General features: G+C 43.1%; 1 protein-coding gene and 1 long non-coding RNA gene across 2 annotated transcripts in view; one reads left to right on the forward strand and one right to left on the reverse strand.

Moving 5' to 3' along the window:
- The first annotated feature begins 6606 nt into the window (after positions 1 to 6606).
- LOC121110833 lies at positions 6607 to 12439 on the forward strand. Its single transcript, XR_005860328.1, has 2 exons — positions 6607 to 6938; positions 11276 to 12439. It is a non-coding gene; the product is annotated as an uncharacterized LOC121110833 (long non-coding RNA).
- PPP1R36 (protein phosphatase 1 regulatory subunit 36) overlaps positions 10816 to 15973 on the reverse strand; it is a 58925-nt gene continuing 53767 nt past the window's right edge. The window contains exons 9-11 of the mRNA XM_001235693.7: positions 15480 to 15676; positions 15203 to 15391; positions 10816 to 14266 (exon numbers count right to left, since the gene is read on the reverse strand). Of these exons, the coding sequence (XP_001235694.4) occupies positions 14095 to 14266; positions 15203 to 15391; positions 15480 to 15676 (558 nt within the window). The 3' untranslated portion in view covers positions 10816 to 14094. The remainder of the gene's footprint in view (positions 14267 to 15202; positions 15392 to 15479; positions 15677 to 15973) is intronic.

A 15973-nucleotide genomic window follows, 5' to 3' on the forward strand; every position in this document is an offset into this window, starting at 1 on the left:
ACTTAAAGAGCTTTCTCTGTATCTAGAAATTGAACTGAAATGCCTGCCTATAATTGCCATTTTTTTGTGTGTGTGCACAGTGAGTGCATATTTTGGATGCAAATACATTTTCTACAGGGACTGAAAGCAAGGCTTTCACTCAGTGTTATTATCCCTGTGAAAGGGAAAGAAATGGGGACATTACACCAAATGGATTTGCACATTCGAGTGCAAGAGCAAGCCACGTGTCTTACTGATAATGTCCGTTCTTTAAATTTGGAATGAGAAGCCACCAGATCAGACTGGAGAGTGGGAAACTGCAGAGGCGCTTCAAAAAATGAAGATGAATTTCCTTTAGTTATGAAGAATAAATTTGGAAAAGTGGTTACACAGAAGTGGACTGTCTGCTTAGTATTAAGATAAACTCAGTGCTGTCAAAAATGCAGTTTAAAAACTATGCCTATAAAGTACCTGAGATAGTGATGATCCTTTATAGCTAGTAAGTCATACATAGGATTATAAGAAAAAGCAGCCTGTTAAACAGGGGTCAGCTAGCTACATTAGAGCTCATGTTAAAAATCCTGCTGTCACCAGATGATATTGGTAGTCCAAACTCTATTGGTATTTCACAGGTAGAAATCTGCTGCAATCTAAATGGCAACAAAGAAGAATATGTCAGTCAAGTGATATTTAAGACCACAAAACAACTGTGTTTCAACAGAGAGTCGGAAGTATATGTTTATGTTTGGTAATGTCACAACTCCTTTGGCCATCAGGGACCCTCTTCACAGGAAACATGCAAAGAGAGAGCATTGCTACAGTCACACACAGCCTCTGCTGTTGTCAGGGCAAGAAACCCAACATCCTCTTTCCGACAGCCCAGTGGCATCAGGAAAAGGCACGAGGAAGCAAGCAGCTGGAATTAATGCTAGCTGGCCCATGGATCAGGGCATTTCTCTCCTGTTTGGTCACAAAAAACAACCAAGAATTCTCCTTTCAGTGAGCTGCATGTCATTGCCTGCTTTTCTGAGCAATTCCCATTACCTCAGATATGCCAGAGTTAACCCAGCGCCGAGGAAACCCTCAGTCAGTACTACGGGTCGTTGCCCACTGTCTGAAGCTATGAGCAGGCTAAATAAAAGCAACACTGGTCTTTAGAGAAGCCACTGCATAATCCTTTCCTGTCTCTGGAGAATTTTCAAGAATTTGGCAGATTTCCCAGTTTGAATTAGCTGAATAAATGAGATGACCTCACTTTTTTTTTTTTTTTTTTTTTTTTTCCCCCCAAAGGGCAGCATAAAAAATGTTTGGACTAAATCAGACTATTTGATACCGATCGTTTGAGTCAGCCCCAAAATAAACAAATAAATAAATAAAATCTTTTATTATTTTTTTTTAATGTGAAGTTATCAAAAGGGAATATTTACCAAAAACAAAAACAAAAACCTGCCACAATTTTCCAAGTGAAGCATTTAGCATCATTTTTTGTCTCAGTGCATCAATAGTCATTTGATTTAAAATATATATATATATATGTTGAGAGAGAAATTCTGTTGCATTGCAAGCCAGATCTTTCCATCCTCACTCTCCCCCAAAGGTAGGAAATCTCTTTTGCACCTCCAGAATCCAAAGAAGATCCTTCCCTAAGCAGGAAATCTTGCCACTTCTTAAGAAAATTGCCCGTGGCAGTAGTGCAAATGGGGGACACCATCACCAGGGCGGTGTCGATCCCTGCTCTACTCAAAGGACTGGGATCATCTCTCTCTTCTGCATTTTACAGCACACGCTCTTTGATGAGCGTTGGCAGCTGTCAGTCTGAGTAGGGGACAAGTGTGGGAACCAGCACTGCTATGGAAGGAATCACTGTCTTAGGAATCACTGAAGGAATCATGTCTTAGCTCTCTGTTTCCAGGTGCTACCAATTCAGACTACCAACTGTTGACAGTTTTGAGCTTTTCTTTCCGATTTCATCAGAAAAAGTCTGGGGTTTCGTTTTGGTAAATTAAAATCAAGAATCTGGTAGAACAATATGCCAGCAAGATCTGGAGCCTATGATTTGCCCTTCCATTGTGTGTGCTTCCATCAGTCAGCTCACACCAAGATTATAAAAAACCTGACCTTGGAGTTTACAGTCTGGAGCCCAAATTGAACAGACCAGTCAGCAGATGATGTATTCCACTAAACAATGAGGTCTTCGGTCCCTTTTTGAACCACTGTTGAATTATATGATAACATGAATTATATTTGTACTATATTGCTGAGAATTACACAAAACCATTATTTTTTAAACAAGTACAGTAGACAACAATGTTACCAATAATGCATGTTGTTATTAAGTTTGCTTATTAATAGCAGCATGAGAAGCATTTCGGAGTGCCCTTTGCATGTTCAATCCCACACCCATCTGTACGAAGCATTTCAGAAAATGTTAACTTTAATTAGTATATGATTTCCTTTGGGAAGGAAAATTCCATACATTTTTCACCCATGATGTGTAAAGCCTCTACTGAAAGGAGTTTCATATATAACGTGAGTAGAAAGGATGTCCAAAATAGAATTAAATTATAGTGCTGGCATTTCTACCATATCCTGTCTTTCCCTTCATAGTCTATCTACAGTAGAACTTTCTTCCTAATAAAGCTTTAGAGCTACTTCCATGACTTCTCACCCGTGCTCCAGAAATACTATCCAGATGACCAAAGATTTTGTAATCAAACAAGCTGCAACAAACATCCAGCTGAAACAGCAATTCATCAGGCACAGAGCAAAAACAAACTATTTTTGTGGCATATAAAATTATGAAGAGCCTTTCCCAATATATACTGTGACTAATAATCATCAGCCCACAGAGCAACGACATTTTAGCCACTCCTCCTATGGTCACCTTTCACATGCAATGCCACGTCTTGCCAAAAAACAGAAAGAAATAGTAGTTTTAAAGTGAGATATTATCAGCTTTCCCAGACAGAACCAGGTTGGGAAAGATCAGAAAGAAAAAGAATTCCTCTCATAGTTGAAGGAATAAATGAGCAAGCAATAAACATTCTAATTTAATAGGTACATGCATCCTGCTACTAATTTTTTTTTCTGCATAATAAAACTGAAAGGTTGTTGTGGTGTCTTGTTTTTGTTTGTCTGTTTGTTTCTTTTCCAAAGAGTAAATCCCACAATTAACTCAGGAGAACAACAAAAATAAATAAACGAATGAGCAATATCCTCACAAAGAGTTTGAGTTGGGAATCACAACACAAACAAAAGGCCCTTCTTCCTGACGGCCCTCCTGAGCCATGATCCATGGGATGACTGCCTCTGCCCTGTGAGGTCCCAGAGAGAAATCCAGGCTCAGGAGGTACCACCTAGCTCCATGCAATTCCACGGAGTATCTGGTTTATAAGTTTCATCCTGTTGTTTGCCACAGGACCATGACCCATCAAAGCTTCCACCATCCACAATCCTGATGTTTTGGTTCTTCACTATCACCTAATCCCACCTAGCTGACACTTCTTTTAGGGTGCAAAAGGTTTTGTGTTATCTCTGTTCTAGAAAAAGTTCCTGAGAGACCCAAATGACAAAAACTAGCCAGTTCTGAAGGTCTAGGAAACCATTACAGCACTTCTCACCATGTTAGCAAATGTAGCATCCTCCAACTGTGGAGTCTTGGGCAAATTTCATCAGAATAGGAAACTTAATGTAAACAAATTGCTGCTTCTGGGTTCTTCCAGCTCAGCAGGCCAGAACAAGTAAATATCTACTACCTCAGCATTCCAGCAACTATTAGAAATACCCACAGAGGTTTCAATCATGCTTACTAATTAAAAGTAGGGAAGGGAGTTTCAAGTATTTTGCTAATCAAGAGGTGGTAAAAGAATATGACCGTCCTCAGAGGCAAGGTCTGGCATGATAACCACTGTTTTCCATGACACATACTAGAAAGCACAGAAACTCAATCAGCAAAATGATTTCCTTGCTTTAAGATTCAATTCTTCAACAAATGACTCACTGATATGTGCTTCAGATATTCCTACACTAAAACTAGAGTATAAGTCATATATATATAATCCACTGTTGCCCCATAAGCTGACCATGATAGCTTTTTTCCCCAAAACTGAACTAGAGAATGTCTGGTATGTTTGAACTGATGTAAGAAGTCTGGATTCTATATTCACAATCCCGATTCATCAGTAGATAAACGTTATATGAATGTGCTTGTCTCAGTGTTGATTTCAATAATTAAGGACAATTCAGCAATGAAAAAAACGTTGCTGGTTAATTAGCTGAAGAAGCCAAACCTCATTAGAAGTATATGCTTCCATCACTTTAGTAAAGAGAACGGATGGTTTTGTCAGACAGCATCTGAATACAATGATAACAAGTTCGTGTCAGAAATCATTATATATAAAAGAAAAGTCATTAGTATGTGCAAGGACAAGCAGTAGAGAGATCCGTAATGGGTGCTCTAATGCCTAAGACAAGGGTATGGAAGTCAGAAAACTGCTTGTAATTGCGGGTTTGGACACAGACTTTCCTTATGACCTCGGGCTAGCCGACATATATTGCCCAAGTTCTCTAGCTATGAAAGGGAGATATGAATACTCCAAGTCCCTTATCCTTTGTTTGGCACTCCTGGATTGTTACACAGAGACAGAGACCAAGAGACAGATTTCTTTGACCATGAAGGAAGGAAAGGATAAGGTAAAAGAACACATTCAAAGATGAATGTGACCTGGTACAAGAAGCAAGCAAAACACGGGTTTCATAGAATTGTATCACAGAATCATAGATAGTGTTGGAAGGGGCTTTAAAGATCACCCATTTTCAACCTGCCTGCCATGGGCAGGGACACCTCTCACCAGATCAGGCTGCACAAAGCCCTCCCAGCATGTCCTTGACCACCCCCAGGGATGGGGCATCCACAACTTCTCTGGACAACCTGTTTCAGTACCCCACCACCCTCATACTGAAGAAGTTCTTTCTCATATCTCATCTAAGTCTACTCTCCTTTAGTTTAAAGCCATAACCCTTTATCGCTATACTTGCTGACAGAGTCCCTCTCCATCTTTTCCTGCAGGACCCCGTTAGGCACTGGAAGGTCACAATGAAGTCCCCCTGGAGCCATCTCTTCTCCAGTCTGAAAAACCCCAGTTCTCTCAGCCTGTCTTCCCAGTAGAGGTGCTCCAGCCCTCTGACTTGCTCCAATAGGCCCATGTCTTTCTTATACTGGAGGCCTCAGAGCTGAGCACAGTACTGCAGGTTGAGGTCTGTCATTTCCCTCACCCTGCTGGTCACATCACTTTTGATGCAGCCCAGGACACTGTTGGCTTTCTGGGCTGCAAGCACACACTGCCAGCTCATGTTGAGCTTCTCATCAATCAACACCTCCAAGACCTTCTCCTCAGGACTGCTCTCAATCCATTCTCCACCCACCCTGTATTTATCCTTGGGATTGCTGTGAGCCAGGTGCAGGACCTTGCACTTGGTGTTGCTAAACTTCATGAGGTTCACATGGTCACACTCTCAAGCCTGTCAAGGCCCCTCTGGATGGCAGCCCTTTCCCTTCCCTGCAGCATCACACAGCTTGGTGTCATTAGCAAGCTTGCTTACAGTGCACTCAATCCCCCCAGCAAGCTTGGAACTGAAGGAGAGGCTTCATCCATGCAGATGGGGCGGTGGTGAGCTGGGGGGACAGGGATATAAGCTCTGCTTGTGCTATGAGGGTTTGCAAAAACAGATATATTAGCAAAACTGCTAAGGACATCATCAAAGCCAAAGTTGGTTTTTCTCACTTCAAAAGAGCACTACATCGATTTGCACCTGTGAAACAGCTGGCTCAGAAACCAAAATAGCTCCTTAGTCAAGAGCATATCCCAAGGCTTGGATCATTTTTAGCAAAGGAAAGGGGCTCAGTGTCAGTGAGTTTGACAGGGGACACAGGAAAGGCTAACTGACCTTTACAGAGAATGCCAGCACAGGGAACCAAGGCTTAATCTTCAAAAAGCTCTGAGCTATCGCTTGTGTCAGTGCCAGGAAACTTGTGTCCCTCTGAGCAGGCAGACACTTACCAACACAGCATGCAGGTCCAGATGCTATGTGTGCCTTGGTTATTGCATAATGTTATCAAATGGGATTTTACATTTTTTTACATGCCCTGGGGAAAGAAAAAAAAAGGAAAAAAAAGCTTACATTTTTCACAGGACAGCTCATTTCTTTGATGTAAATATTAATGAATGAACTAATGTTGAATCTGCCATCCCCCTGTATCACCTCTTTCCTGAAGAGAGTAAAACGACAGCTAGGTGAAGTTACTTTCCCTTTTGCCAAACCAGAACACCATCACTGGAGCACAAACTGAGTAAGCTGAGGAATTTGCTCAGCGTGGGGTACCTCGGGAAGGAACAATACGAGACATAGCACTAACCTTTACCTTGTAAGGATGAGGAGCTCTTGGCATTCACAGATCTCCAAGTTTCCTCCAAACCAACTTGATTCCTTGTAAACAATTTAATTGTCTTGGCAAAACCACTAAGCCTTTATTGGAATGCCTTTGCCTCTTGGCCTGTGAGTTCTGTTTCCCTCTTTCCTTTTCTTTTCCAAGGCTTCCTGACTTCTCTGACACACTGCCAACGTCGCTGGACAGCCGGCCACTCAGGGGGAACAGCTTCTGCTTTCTGCTCACTGCTACAAATGCCATTGCATTAAGAATTATTGCCATTACGGAGGGTGCTATGGTTGCATGAGTATAAATAGGCACAGCGCTAGTAAAAGACGCTCAAGGATAAATAGCATAGGTACCGGATTTTGAAAGACCAAAATAACTCCATGCTGTGCACTGAAAGTACACACTGCTGCTGTGTACCTGCTGTCACAGCCTTGCCTTCCCCTGAATGGCAAAAAGCACGCACAACTTCAAAGCCATGGAGCTCCTTTCTGTCCCTGTGAGGCTGAGAAGGTGGGACGTGGCGGTAAGTACACTGTGGGTAACAGGATGCCAGCACCTGTATGGGTTCCTTTGTCTCCCTTCCCTGCAGCCACAGAGGCTGAGCAGCTCCCACTTTTGGGAGTTTCAGCTGGGTGCTGTGCTGCAGAGGAGATAGGAACCTCAGAGGAAATTCAGGTTGGGTATTTGGAAAAATTTCTTCTCAGAAAGAGTGGCAAGGCATCAGAACTAGGGAGGTGATGGAGTCCCCATCCCTGGAGGTGTTGAAGAGCCATGGAGATGTGGCACTGAGGGACGTGGTAAGTGGGCACGGTGGGATGGGTTAATGCTCGGAGAAGATGATTTTAGAGGCCTTTTCCAACCTTTATGACTCTATGATCTTATGGTTGGTGCAAATGAACTAAAACATACAAAAGGGTGATCTCAGAGTAGCAGGAGCATAGCAGAAAGCAGGCTGGAGTGAGTTACGTATTTTGCCTGAATGTACCACATGGAAGTCCATGGTGCTTGGGAAGTGAGGGGACAGAGGGATGAGGCAGTTCCAAAACGCTCATGTTTTGTTGCATTGAGAGCTACTGACAGCCAGGAGTTTGTTCTGCAGACTAGGCCAATTAAATGCCAATTTAATCCTGGACTAATGGGTACTGAAAGAGTCACAATCCTGCCATGTGACCCCATTGATACTACTTCATCAGAGACAGGCTCGGCTTGGATGATACCTTTGTTCTCATGCAGTAACTCTTGCTCTCCTGAGTACAGTGTTGTTTACTTTGAAAGGAATATGTCAGTGATCTTTGCTAAATATATATATATCTATACCAAGAGATATATATATATCTATACCAATCCTTATCCTGTGATAACACATAGTACGTAAGATCATTTAAGCAATAAGAGATTCTTGATATTTACTCTGTACTCCTGGATGTTTTACCCAGCTTCCCTGCTTTGCTACCAAACTTCTGCATGATGCTGTGTATCAGTTGTCCTTTCCCTAAAAAAAAACTGTCCCCTCTCAAGTGGTTCTTCAGTCGCAGCAGTTCTGACCATGGAGAGAAGGACTACAACTTACAGAAGAATCACAGAATCATTAAGGTTGAAAAAGACCGCTAAGATCATCCAGTCCAACCAAATTCAGTTCTAGTCACAGCAAGCACAAATTAACACAGGAATCAAACCCTGTTTGGAAATCAACCCTTAGAACTGCACCAAAGCCTATTCCTTTAATGCAGATATGCTCTCAGCAGGTTTTCTCACATTTCCATGGTCACACAACTTCTGCTGAAAGACTGAGGTTGGGACTTCCATCAGCCAGTAATTCAGATGCAACACCATGGACTGTTCAAAGAAATGAGAGAAAACGTCCATTTAATTACTAATAAGCACAAACAACTTACCCTGTTTAAAGCGTAGTTCTTACTGCAGAGTTAAGCTTTGTTCTTTTAGGACTTTACTCCCCAAGATTTCACCATCCATGGAGAGAGGCTCCAGGACATTGTGGCTCCTCCTGGCCAGGCACCAAAGGTCAAAATGTCTCACTTACAGAGATGCAGGCCTGGAAAAACTGCTTCCAACCAGTAGTCTGCAGGGGATTCAATAGCCCAAAAGGCAGCCCTTCTGAAATAGCGTCAAAATAATGACAAAAGGTCCAAAACACTGATTAAACCTAAATTAATCTAAATTAAACCTGAAATACTTATGGTAGCTTTCTTGTGGGAGTGAACCTGCTGAACCAGCAGCTGTGTAACACCACCTGAAGCAAGAGCAGCTCAGGGACAAAGCAAATGCACTGCAAGAAACTGAGGCCTTCATACGGTCTGTCTCAGTGTGCAGTGGAGGTGTGCCCAGAGCTCCCATGTCAGGTAGCAAGAGCTGCAAAGATGCAGCAGTGTTTGTGCCAGCCCACCCTGGCAACAGATTATTTGCCCAGGGAGCTTATAGACAGCGTGTCTGCTGGTGAGTAACCCCCCTGGCAAGACCTTCCCCGCACTCTGTGCTGCTATTGTAACTGCTGCCAGCTGGGTAAAGTAAGAACACATTAGCTCCCAGCTGCCACAGTTGCTCAAAGGGACGTCAGCACTGACTCAGAGCTCAGGCTACCCAGGGCTCTTGGACAGAGAGCTGTTAGGGACTCGTGAAGACTTCAGAGTGTGACACCAATACCTTGAGCACGGGGAGGATCTGGACTACCTATTGGAATACCTACAGCACACCTACAGGGTGACAAATTAGAATGGAGCAGCAGAGAGCACTGTTTAAGTGCTACTAATCCTCCTGGCCCATGGTCAAAGACCTTCCTATTGGCTACATTCCCTGTACCACCATTATTACCTTCCCCTCTATGCTTCCCTGGCCTATGGGCCCATCCAAGGGCCAGGTGGCATTTCTGGGTCATGCTACATTCAGTGTTGCACACTTTAAGGCATATGTATCTCATTTCCAGGGGACTTTTCAGATTATATTCAGACATCTACTAAGAATCATAGAAAAATATAGATTGGAAATGACTTCTGCTGGGCTCTCATGCAATCTTCTGCTCAATGAATGAGCAGGTTTCACGAGGCCCTATCTAGCTGTGTTTTGATTCATCTAAGGGTAGAAATTGAACACACTTTCTAGGCAATTTGCTCCACTGCTTGAGAACCCTCACTACAAAGAATTGTTCTCCTTATGTCTATCTAAACTGCCCCCCATTCAGTCCCATGGATCTGTATATGTCCATTTTATCTAAGTCACCCCAGCATGATCATGTTCTACTGCAGGTACTATCTTTTCCTTTCAAACTCTGCCACTTGACACAGATAAGCAGGAACAGACTGTAACAGTAAAGACTGAGGCAAACAAAATGCTGAGAACCTCTGACTTTTCCATGTTGTTCATCCAGCTCACCTGCCCCACTCAGCAGTGGATCCACATCTTGGTTTTCCCTATCACTGCTAACACACCCATAGAAACCCTTCCTGTTTTTTCACATCATTACCAGCAGCACCCATATCAAGACATTGTCCCTGACCCACTCAGGAAATGTGAATTGCTTGTGCCCTACTGTTTCCTGCCCAGCAGATGTCACATTGGTTAATATCTCCTGTAAAAGTCAAGACTTGAAACACTGACACTTATTTCATGTTTCTAGAGGCTTCATCTGTTTTGTTCTTTTGACTAGGTGATCTGTAGCAAATGCCTATCACAGTGTTACCTGTGTTTGCCTTTCCTCTGATCCTGCCCCATAAGCTTCTGACCAGCCCATCACACAGTGCACAGAACTCCATGCATCTGAGCTGCTCCTCTCTGTACAGAGCACAACCACCTCTTACATCTCACCCTCCTCTTTCCTAAAAAGCACAAATCACAGCACTTCATGTGTGAGAGCTTTTACAGCTTCTGAGGACAAAGGGTAGGTCAATCCCTTGCCTATCCACGTCTGCAATACCACATCTCCCACTCCAGTCAATATAGAGATCTGGGCACTGTCTTAAGATGACCTGCTATAAACACCTAAATTAGATGTTGCACCTCCTTCTCTTGATTACACTGAAAAAATGCTAATGGCAGCCTTTGGGCAAGTCTTCAATCCACAATACCTATACAGCACAATAAAAACACGTCGTGCATACTATGCCAGGTTCAGTAGAAGGAATAACTATCCTTTATAACATAGTAAAGACAGATGAACAATGGAAGCCCTCTCCCAGAGATCTAGTTTCCACAGAAGGACTTTGCAAATTCAGGACCTGCTGTACTTGCTGAGACACCACCATGGCTGCTGTGCTTGTGTTGGCTTGGTACAGGAGGGAGAAAAGTAAGGGGCATCACAGAGGGAACTCTTTTGAAGTCAGACCTCGTTGGGACCAGCAGTCTTGGGAATGTGTGTACAGAAACAATTTGTGATTGTTTCTACTGTATTCAAGGAAAAGGGAAAAAGACTATTTATTGTTTTGTAAATAATGACACCAAGAAATACATTGCATTAATATTATCATATCTCTTCCAAATAGAAGGGCTGTAACAGATGACAGGATAATTACAGACTGTTCTTTCAAGCTTTCTCACATGAAGATGAGCCAGAGTAAGAATATCTCCACATTCTGTGAATTGCAGTTTGTTTTATTTTTGCTGCAAACTGTAGAAATCTCACCACAAACATTCTGATATAGCCTGAGCCAAAAGAACCATAACTGGTGCATGATACTTCCAGTGTGGTTTGCTTGTAAGGTGAAGGTTTTAGCCCCATCCAGTGCAGGAGCACATGCTACCACCGTTTGGAAGCCTTGCTTAAGAAAATCCAGACTGACAACTTCCTCTCGTAGTGCAAATCATTGCCCGGTTCAGTTTCCAGTCTCACCGCCGCTCTCTTTCCCCCAGCACACCTGGAGGTAAAAAGGCATCACAAGCATCACACCCATCCCCTGGTGAGGAGCAACTAAGGTGATGGTGTCGGCTCTCTGCACAAAGGAGCTGCTATTTCTCCTGCGCTGGCTGGTTGGTAGGTGCTGCTTGGCTTTGAGAGGGAGATGAGCAGCAGAACAAACAGAAGTAATGAGAAACATCTTCAGAGCTCTGTCAAGGATCCCTGAACCTTTTGTCTAGCTGAGAGGGCAAAGGAGATGGAGTAAAATGGTGGACCCCAGGCAGAGGAGGGACACCGGCAGGACCATGAAACAAGATGGTGCCTTTCACCACTGCAGCATCTGTTAAGTCCCCACTTGGCTGGGAGCAACAAAAAGCCATATTACCAAAGGCATATGGAAGCGTTATTCTCCTGTGCAGCAAATTTAACTGCATGAATGCAGGTACGAATCCACATAAAAAATGGACAAAACCTGTTATTTGCTGATGAAGTGCTGCTTTTGGCCTATCTTTCTTGCAGAGGAAAGCAAGCAGGCTCAGACTGCTTTTTCCCTGTATATCAGACACCAGCCCCTAGCAGAACAAGACAAACCAACGGGACCACAATGAACTTGCAAGAGCTCCAGGCCCTGCCACGTTGGCTCGGACTGCTGAGCCCTGTAGCATTGCTGCTGTGAGTGCTGCCTTCATGAGTTACCGCTCTGAACCCCTCCAGAACAAAAGTGGAATGGATGAAGCCTACATTGCTTCTTTCCATACCTCAACTACACAAAATGACACAAAAAAACTACACATCTTGGTGGATCTCCCTGCTCTGCAATGCCACCTCTCTCCTAAGCACAAAGCCTGAAACCTCTCAGGGCAGGGTTTCCTTCATTAATCATCAGGCAGACTTTTTTTTTTTTTTTTTCCATTTCTTTTTCCATCTCTGAGTTGCAAATTTTCTTGCCAACTTTCTTCTTGGTGTGAATTTCTACAACAGGGCAATATAACTTCTGAAAATAGACACGTACACTGGAAAGCCTGACACACCCTATATGGAGCCTGTGAGTGGCAGAACCATAATCAAAAGCCAATCAAGACACTAGGCAATGCTAGCAGCATTCAATTACAGTTCTGAGCAGATCAGCCCTAAGAGAAGAAAGTAAATGGGAACTCAATAAATGCTGTTGCATAGAACCCCCGGCTCTTTTCATCACTTGGGGGCATTTGAATTTGTATTGTTAATGGTAACCCTAGGTTGGACAAGTTCTGATACAGCTGGCATGCTCAGAGTCCCTTTAAAAAAAGAAATTCATGGAAATGGCCAATCTGCCGTGACTTCCTGATAATCAAACTGCATGCAAAGCCTATGGGAATAAAAGCCAGTAGTCGCATGATACACTTATGAGCTCTGCCTGTCATTAACAAGGGTGGGTTTTCCAGAGCAAAATTCTCCCCAGCCAAATAACAGGAGACCGATAAATAAAGCTTGTCAACTGCCCTTTCTGACTCACTCTCTCCTGCTGGAAGGATGACTCACTGTCATGTGTGAAAGGCTGCCAGGCCTTGCTTACATGCTTAAACAGGTATGGGGTGTCTGTGTTAGACGTCCATTGCCTCAGAAGAAGCAGACACTCAGCCCTGAGAAGGCAACCCTGGAAAGGGCTCTGCTGACTAAAGGACCTGAACTTCAAAGTATTTCTCAATCCTTTCTAGAAAGTTCAAGGCTGTTGTTAGATGGCCCAAAGCCATCACTGAGGACTTGGCTTACTATCGCAGTGTCTTAAAAGCAGAACTCACAAGGACCATCAGGTTTTACTCAGAGTGTGCATACAGCATGATACAGATGCAGACAAAGGTAACTGAGACCAAGCCAAGGCCTCCTAGAGCAGAAACTGAAAAGTTTCTCCCAACACCAAGAGAAGGAAGCTGTGAAGTAGCCTCCCTTAGCTTCAGGTATTGGCCAACATCTTGCTGCATCATTCAGTAGAGAAACCATGTTGCTGTAGGGCAGCGATAGTACAATTGCCTCTTGCATGTCCAGCCAGGTATGTACCATCCAGGAGTAGCTTGTGCTGCCTCAAGAGACAGTTGGACATGCTGTTGCCCAACCAGACTCCCAGGAAACCTGCAACCAAAGCACCATTTGAAGGCCTTGCCACCATTTTTAAGATCGTAAGAGCACTAACCTGTCTGCCCAACATGAACGCAAATGTAAAACTTGGAAATGTTAATTCTGAGTAAAGAGTGCACCATTTCACATCATGTATATGAAGATTCCTCTTTGCTATACTCTTTTCACAGTGAGCCATAAATTAGGCAACCAAACTAGGCTACAAAATACTAGAACTAGATGAGAGGTGATAGAAATTAAGAAAGGAGTAAGCAATATATCAAAGATTCAAGAGCAAGTTCCTTTAAAAGGACAGTTTCAGGAACTTTTAAGCCATAGTAAGCCACGTCTCCTGGTTACTTTGCTAATCCTTTAAAAAAAAGGAAGGCTGACATTAAAATCAATAATCATATTCATCTGCAGGAGCACTTCCCAAAATAAGTCAGTAAAATAACTTCTCAGAAACAGTGAGAAGGAGGCGTTAAGATAAAAGAGGAATAGTTAATGACAGAACCAGGAATTACAGTCTAGGTCTTCAGTCTCCCATGCAGATGCTTGTGTGTTAAACAACCCCACCTCTGATAAATGATTTTGGCTTTTTAAGCTGCAATTTCAAAATTATTTACTTAGCAATGTGAAACCATGCCACTCAACTTCTGCTAGTTGTTCTGGTTACGATCACCTTCTGCCATTGCTCTTGAGAATACAGCGCTCCCTCCACTAAGCCTTTCTGGGGACTTCACAGAGCTGATAAACTCAGATCTTTTGTCAGGACAAAGGAATGACTCCTTAGTTTCCCTTGTTCTTCTCTCTGTTCTTGATCCTGGTCTTGTTCTTCCTCTTCAGTTGTCTCATCAGACTGGAGCAAAAAGGAATTTAACTCACTACAGTGAGTTCCAATGATGCCCACCCTGTTAGAAAACATGGTGTTACTATGTTTGATATGATGAAGCAGAGGAAAACAAGAGAAAGGAAGAACAACTTGTAGTATTTGCCAATGAAAAACAGCAAAGAATGTTGCCTTCTTTAGCTGGATTGTGAATAACGCATTCTGCAGAGATTATCTTCTCTGCTCCAGGGACAAAGAACCACATATACACACAACACCTCACACATCATGTCATGTTTCTGCCTGGAGTGTGCATGCACACAATACAAAATGTGCATGTCCAAGTTTTAGCAAGAAATTTAGCACTGCCTCAAAAGGTTGGCCCTATTGCACATCAATTACTATGCAGAAGTTATAAAAACAAGACTCTCAGTAGGCACCCAGGTTCAAAAGCATTCACAAAGCAACTACATGTGCATCTGTAGCAAACTTCATTTTTGGGGAAATATTGGATTCACCAGTCTTATGTTGTAGATAGGTCTGAAGATTTTGTGTGTATGGTGCATTCTTTCGGTTGCCAGAAGTCTAGAAGATACAGAAAAGGAAGGCAACTCACAAATGAATGGAGGGCAAAGTAGAATTCCTCTTATATGGCACAATCAGGCTTGAAATTTTTTGTTTTTATCTTAATCATTAGAAAAGGTTCTACTTCTATTGGCTTTCCCAATAATACCTTCCAGTGGTAGGAAGGTATTATTGGTAATTATAGGTATTATAGTGGTAGGAAGTATTATAGGTAACAAAGTGGTAGGATGGACAGCAGTTGCTTCAATCACTTAACAAAGAGTACTATGACTGCAAGTTTCAGGCTCACTGAAGCCTGTTCCCGTAGGCAAATTCCCAGTCATAGAATCATAGAGTTGTCCAATGGTCCCTCTCTCAACAAGGAAGACTTAGTTGTCTGGCAGCCTCTCTAATAGCACTACAAAATATATTTATGTCAAGAAATATCCCTTACTTGGTAGTGAACAATTCTGAGAAGTCTGGTAGGTTGTCACATGAGCAGGGCTGTTGGCCCCTGCCCCGACAGTAGTGGCTCTGGGCGCGGTATTGAGCACGCTCCTTCGGTAAGGGCAGCAGTGTGCTAAGTGCAGGCGAGTGCTGGTGAACCATGCTGTTTATGGGTGGATGCTTGGCACAGACTTGTCTTGAAAGAAAACAAACACAGATGTTATCTTAGTGTATTCGGACATCTGCAGGTTACCTAAGGGCTCATCAGCATGTCAAATGTGTACCTCTGACATGGTAATATCACTGCATTTGCATCGGTAGTCTGGTCAGCTGCATCCTGCAAAGAAACACGGTGCCTGTCTCTTAAGGCAAGATTGAACATGTCGGAGCAAAGGAGCCTGCCGATTTCTTCCCGAATCACTTGGAAATGCTTCCGTCTGAACACAAGCCAAGTCACGTAGCTGCAGAAGTTGTAGAAGCCCTAAATTGAAAACATGGATCCCATTTTCACTGGGGAAAGGTTCAGAACCCCACCACGTCCCACAGTGCAGGTTGGCATGACTCCACTAAAAGCCAGCAACTAGTCCAACATCAAACTTTACCAGTGAAGATCTGAAAGCACCGGTTTCTTTAAAGGTACAGAGAGAGATGGGGCTAGAAACACAGCTCAGGGGGATTTCACCTTGCTGAATCTGACCAATTTAGTTCAGCTTCGCTGCTAGGAACTACAGAATGAGCTGAGGATCACCACCCAGTTTCCTTCAATAATCAATGGAAA

This window comes from Gallus gallus, chromosome 5 (assembly GCF_016699485.2).
Source record: "Gallus gallus isolate bGalGal1 chromosome 5, bGalGal1.mat.broiler.GRCg7b, whole genome shotgun sequence".
Classification (NCBI taxonomy): Eukaryota; Metazoa; Chordata; class Aves; order Galliformes; family Phasianidae; genus Gallus; species Gallus gallus.